The 4,540-nt window shown below is 50.6% G+C and overlaps 1 protein-coding gene across 2 annotated transcripts; it reads right to left on the bottom strand.

Annotated features, from left to right (window-relative positions):
* Positions 1-242: 242 nt before the first annotated feature.
* On the bottom strand, positions 243-3,874 carry LOC125547008. 2 transcript variants are annotated; one of them, XM_048711066.1, is made up of 4 exons: positions 3,677-3,874; positions 1,704-2,366; positions 994-1,141; positions 243-864 (listed from the first exon to the last, which is right to left on the bottom strand). In XM_048711066.1, exons 2-4 carry the CDS (start codon positions 2,236-2,238, stop codon positions 783-785), a joined length of 765 nt encoding a protein of 254 aa, XP_048567023.1. In that variant the 5' UTR covers positions 2,239-2,366; positions 3,677-3,874; the 3' UTR covers positions 243-782. The 2 variants fall into 2 exon arrangements, with proteins under 2 accessions (XP_048567023.1, XP_048567025.1); XM_048711068.1 differs by lacking the exon at positions 3,677-3,874 and adding an exon at positions 2,693-2,909.
* Between the last annotated feature and the right edge of the window lie 666 nt (positions 3,875-4,540).

Here is a 4,540-nt window from a genome sequence, read left to right as displayed (position 1 = left end):
ACTAGTACTTATAGTCTATCTTCACAAATAAATAGCAGTCCTTGTGCGCTCTCAGAGAGTCATGGCACCGACAAGCGACAAAGCACTCAAGCCATCTCGTGTTAAGCAGGCGTACTTAATGCCATGTGCCCAAGATTTGCCGGCCGCTCAGCACGCAACGCCATGTGAGCGAGGTTCACCATGAGAAACACACTCTGAGAGAGAGTGAGAGTGAGAGAGAGACAAGAAAAACCTCTTAGATCTGAATCGAATCCGATTGCTTAACCATCATCATTGACACTCCATTATTGAAATTGTACACAAATAACAAATGCAGCCGCCGTGCTGTACACGTACTACAGCGTAGGGATCTACACCGCCCACGTCCACCGCCCACAGCAGTGACACTCCCAACAGTCAACAGTGTGAGCCACACTGGCTTCAGTTCAGGACCAGATCAAGATTTGACTACTATTATCACCACCATCACCAGCTAGCAAGCCTTATTAGTATTATTGATTGATCGAAACCAGCATCACCGTCATCATACAGCTTGCGCTCGGGACTGACTTACCGGGTGCCGCCATGGCCGCCGGGAAGTCCACTCCACCGGCTGGTTAGCAGCGTGGAACCCGGCGGGGGGACGCGCAACACACGCTAGAGAAGGTTCATTTACAGCGAGGCCTCCTCGAGGGGCGCTAAACAAAGCCTCGGATTTACATCGGCCAGCCTGTCGTGGGGGAGCTCTCAAAATGGCGGCGAGCGGGAGGGCGTGTCGGCGGGGGCCTTGGCGCGGCCGGCGGTCATGCCCGGCCGACGTGCTCGTGCCGCGGCCTCTCTCCCCTCGGGACGGATCTCCAGCCCCGGTGGTGCGTTTCGTAGTTGCTGCAAAGGTTGAAGGTAAGTGAAAGCATCAGCAATGCATCGTGGCATGGTACAACCGAAGGCTCCAGATCTTAGAGATTTCGGGTTTCAGTGAGATGCATTGTTTGGAAAATGACTGAGTTTGCATACTTGGGAGCCGCGGAGGTGGAACCGTGGGGTCTGACGTTAGAATGGTTCTTCTTGTAGAACCGGATGGAGATCAGGCTGCTATGCTCTCTAACTGAAGATTCAGGTGATCCGTGGAAGCTTACTCCAGATGCTTGCCTTGAGCAAAACCCTGTAGTGCCAAAAAAAACCAAGGAAGTTTAGTGTGCCGTTATTTTCTGAAGACCAACGGCTTTTTGAACTACATGGCTTATAACAGTTGACAGAATATAGTGTTTGACTACTTGAATCAATATATATACCACAAGTGGTTTTCTGCCTTGCCCAATGTAAAAAGTATGCCATCTGCAACTGTGTCTAAACTAACATTAACTCTTGCATAAATGACATTGATGAACAATTTGACAAGCAAGGGCATGGTAAGAAACTATAATGTGAACATTAATTAAGAATCTGATATATATACAGTTGATTGCTCAATAATAAAACTGGCTGTTTAAATAAGGTAAATTCTAATGAACGAATAACGATACTGCCTAGATTCATCCTATGTGCCAAAGATTTGATATGATTAATTGTCAAGTATATAAAATTTATCACAGGGAAATTTGCATTTGACAAGGTTAGTTTCAGGATCAAAGAAAGGTCTTCCTTCATTTGCAAACATATCCTTGTTAAGCATGACAAAATATGAGATAGCAGGCAATAATACTTATATTACTAATTTGTTATACCTTGCCAGAGTATGACGAGGCAGAAGATAATGGTGATGATCATGGGACAAAAATTGCTATTCGAGGAACCCTGTTTGCCATTCTTCATCTTCTTCAAAGCCTTCATCCGCTCAATCCTTGCCCGCTTCAACAAAGCGAGCTCATTCAGCTCGTTGAGGAGCTTCTGGTCAGAAGCATCCAGCGGCAAATGCGTCGGCGGCCTCGGTGGCCGTGGTGGCTTCTTGGAGCTGGACCGCTTCTTCTTTGCCTTCTCACCGCCAGAACTGTCCAGAAGGCCCAGCTTCTCCTCCCCTTCGGACTTCCTGTCATCTCCATTCTTGGAAGCGGTTTCCATAGCGGGCGAGGAACAATCCATGTGCTGATTCCCCTCATCCTTGGTGTGCATGACACGATTCAGCCTGCCATTTGGCGGTGTTCTGGGTGGGCTCACCGCAAAATTAGCATCCATTCCATGGCCATGCTCGCTGATAACAACGTTGTTCCCACTCTCCAGGTCGATCAGAGCATCCCGCTCCCTCACGCCCTTGGCTTCCATCAGAACTGGAGAAACAACGCCTCTAAAGCATCAAGAGACAAAATCTCTGGCTCCCACTTTGACCCGGGACCAACACTCGGATCAAATGTGCTCCTCCCGAAACCGCAAGAAACAGCCTGCCTGCCTACCTGCACAGACAAGTTTGGCCACAAGTTAGGTCAGTTAGTTAAAAGTCAACATTCCACAGAGTTGTAACCATGGAATTCAAAACAATGGAAACCAAATTCAAGGCTTTCTCCGCCAGAATTACCAAACCATCAAACAGATCAGCACCCTGAACCGCGCCTAATCGCGACACGAAAATGGAAAAACAGCCATGTAACACACAAGGATAACAATGATAGGAGACACCACCAGAGTCCAAAGGGAGGTATAGATTAAAGGAGGGAAGAGGCTTCCTTGGATTCCAAGGACAGCTCGTCAAAAAGGAAGAGCTGCAACAACCCCCAAATACCTGAATCAAGAAGAAACCTGGGAGAGAATCACGCAAAGCCCCCAAATCTTTACCCTGCTTGAACGCCACACGCAGCAGGGCGCCGCCGCCGCCACTCCACCTCCGTCCACACGCACCTTTGCATTGCAATCAAAGGAAGCATCGCACCCCATCGGTTACACATGGCGATGGCGGACGCGCTGCCCCTCCATTGTTTTCTGTTGCTTCGTCTCAGGGGAAACCGGCGAGGCGAGAAACAAATGGCTTCGGTTACGGTCTGGAACCACCACCATGTTTCCAGGGACAGCGACGGCTATTTTTAGCTTTCCCCAAAACCGGAAGAATCTGGCGAGCGGGCGTCCGCATTTCAAGCCACTCTAAACAGGGGAAAGCAGAGCAGAGCAGGCCCCGAATTTGGTGCTGAGAGTAGCAACACAAATTTCCGCCCAAATCGGGGCAGTAAATCCGCCGAAAGGCAGGAGAAAATAATTAGTTCATTAACTAATTCGGCAGCTAAACAGGGAACCCGGCGAACCAAACGAACAAATCGGCGAAAATGTTTGGATTTTTGCTGGCCTATCCGGTCCTGGAAACAAGCGGAAGCGACGGGGCGAAGGGATGGGCGCGGAAGGGGACGAGCTCCGCAAGAATCCAAGGGAATGCCGCTCCGCCGAGCGAATCGAGACGGAGGAAAGGGACGGACACGCGGACGCGATGCATGAACGGGAGCGGAACAGCTCGAACAGAAATCATTGAGGCAATCCCCAAGCTACGATCCATGGTGGTGAGGAGGAGGCACCAAGTAAATAAAATCGAATAGAAAGATTCAAAACAACGGCTCTATCACGAACATATAATAATCAGCCGAAGCAAAAGAAGCCATCTTTCCGCCCAGCCCCATGGCCCGGGACGAGGAGCAAAACGAATCAAGAACCCCGACCCCTTTTCCCCCACAAGTCAAGAAGAAATTCCCGACGAGTTCAAAAGGGGAAGCAGCGAACCCACCTATCAGCGCCGGCGAACGATGACGTAGCAGCGGCCGATCTCTCCGCGGCGAATGGAGAACTCCGGGGCGGCAATCCAGGAGCGGGGCGCGGACCGAGGCGGAGGGGGGAGGCGAGCTGGCTGAGGGATCGAGGAGGAGGGGGGAGGGCAAGGAGGAGGAGGGGTCCCTGGCTGCCCTGGGGTGGGGTGGGGTGGTATGGGTGCGGGCTGGAGCTTGGAAGCATCCGGATTTGCCTCGGATATCACGCGCCCCTTTTATTTAACCTCCCAGATTTGTTCGCTTTGTTTTCTTTCCCTCGGCTCCTTTTCGGGGGAGTGCCCGGGTTGGTGGGGACGAGACTGGGGCCGTCGGATCGGGGAACGGACGGCTCGGATCGCGTGGGAGCGGTGCCGAATTTAGGACGGCCGGGGGAGAAAAATGTCTTTTTTTTGGGCGGAAAAACAGGGGATTTTGTGGTTGCGGGGGGAATATTCGGTTTGTACTACGTGTCCTCCTCTTCGTCCTTTCTCGTGCGCGCTCGTCGGTCGTGCCAGCAATCAAGCCATCAAATAGTACTCCCGCCGTGTTTTATACGACCAGTCTCTCTCTCTCACACACACACACACTCGGCAGGGATTCTTCGAATTCAAAGAGTTTGTATTTATACGAAGAGCACTTTTGAAGCGGAATAATTGTTTGTGGTAGTATCGTTTTCCGTTGTGTGATATCTCTTGAATCCTCCGAAAAAGATAGAGAGAGGGAGGGGGAGGAGCTTTTTACTTGCCCGTGTTATAAACAAATGGCATATGGCTTTGCGACCCTTATCTTATCTTGAGGCGTACGTATGTATGCAGAGTACTCCTATGTGTGTTTTAAACAAATGG

The sequence above is a fragment of the Triticum urartu genome, chromosome 1 (genome assembly GCF_003073215.2).
Source record: "Triticum urartu cultivar G1812 chromosome 1, Tu2.1, whole genome shotgun sequence".
Taxonomy (NCBI): Eukaryota; Viridiplantae; Streptophyta; class Magnoliopsida; order Poales; family Poaceae; genus Triticum; species Triticum urartu.
Note: the sequence above shows the minus strand (reverse complement) of the source record. Positions and strands in the feature narration are given on the sequence as shown.

Excerpts from the sequence above, each read along its gene's own strand:
- LOC125547008 (XM_048711066.1), bottom strand. The coding sequence starts at position 2,238 with ATGGAAGCCAAGGGCGTGAGGGAGCGGGATGCTCTGATCGACCTGGAG. Across the intron at positions 1,142-1,703 it reads CCTCGTCATACTCTGGCAAG|GGTTTTGCTCAAGGCAAGCA; the intron begins GTATAACAAATT and ends TTGGCACTACAG. Across the intron at positions 865-993 it reads TCCACCTCCGCGGCTCCCAA|CAACTACGAAACGCACCACC; the intron begins GTATGCAAACTC and ends CAACCTTTGCAG.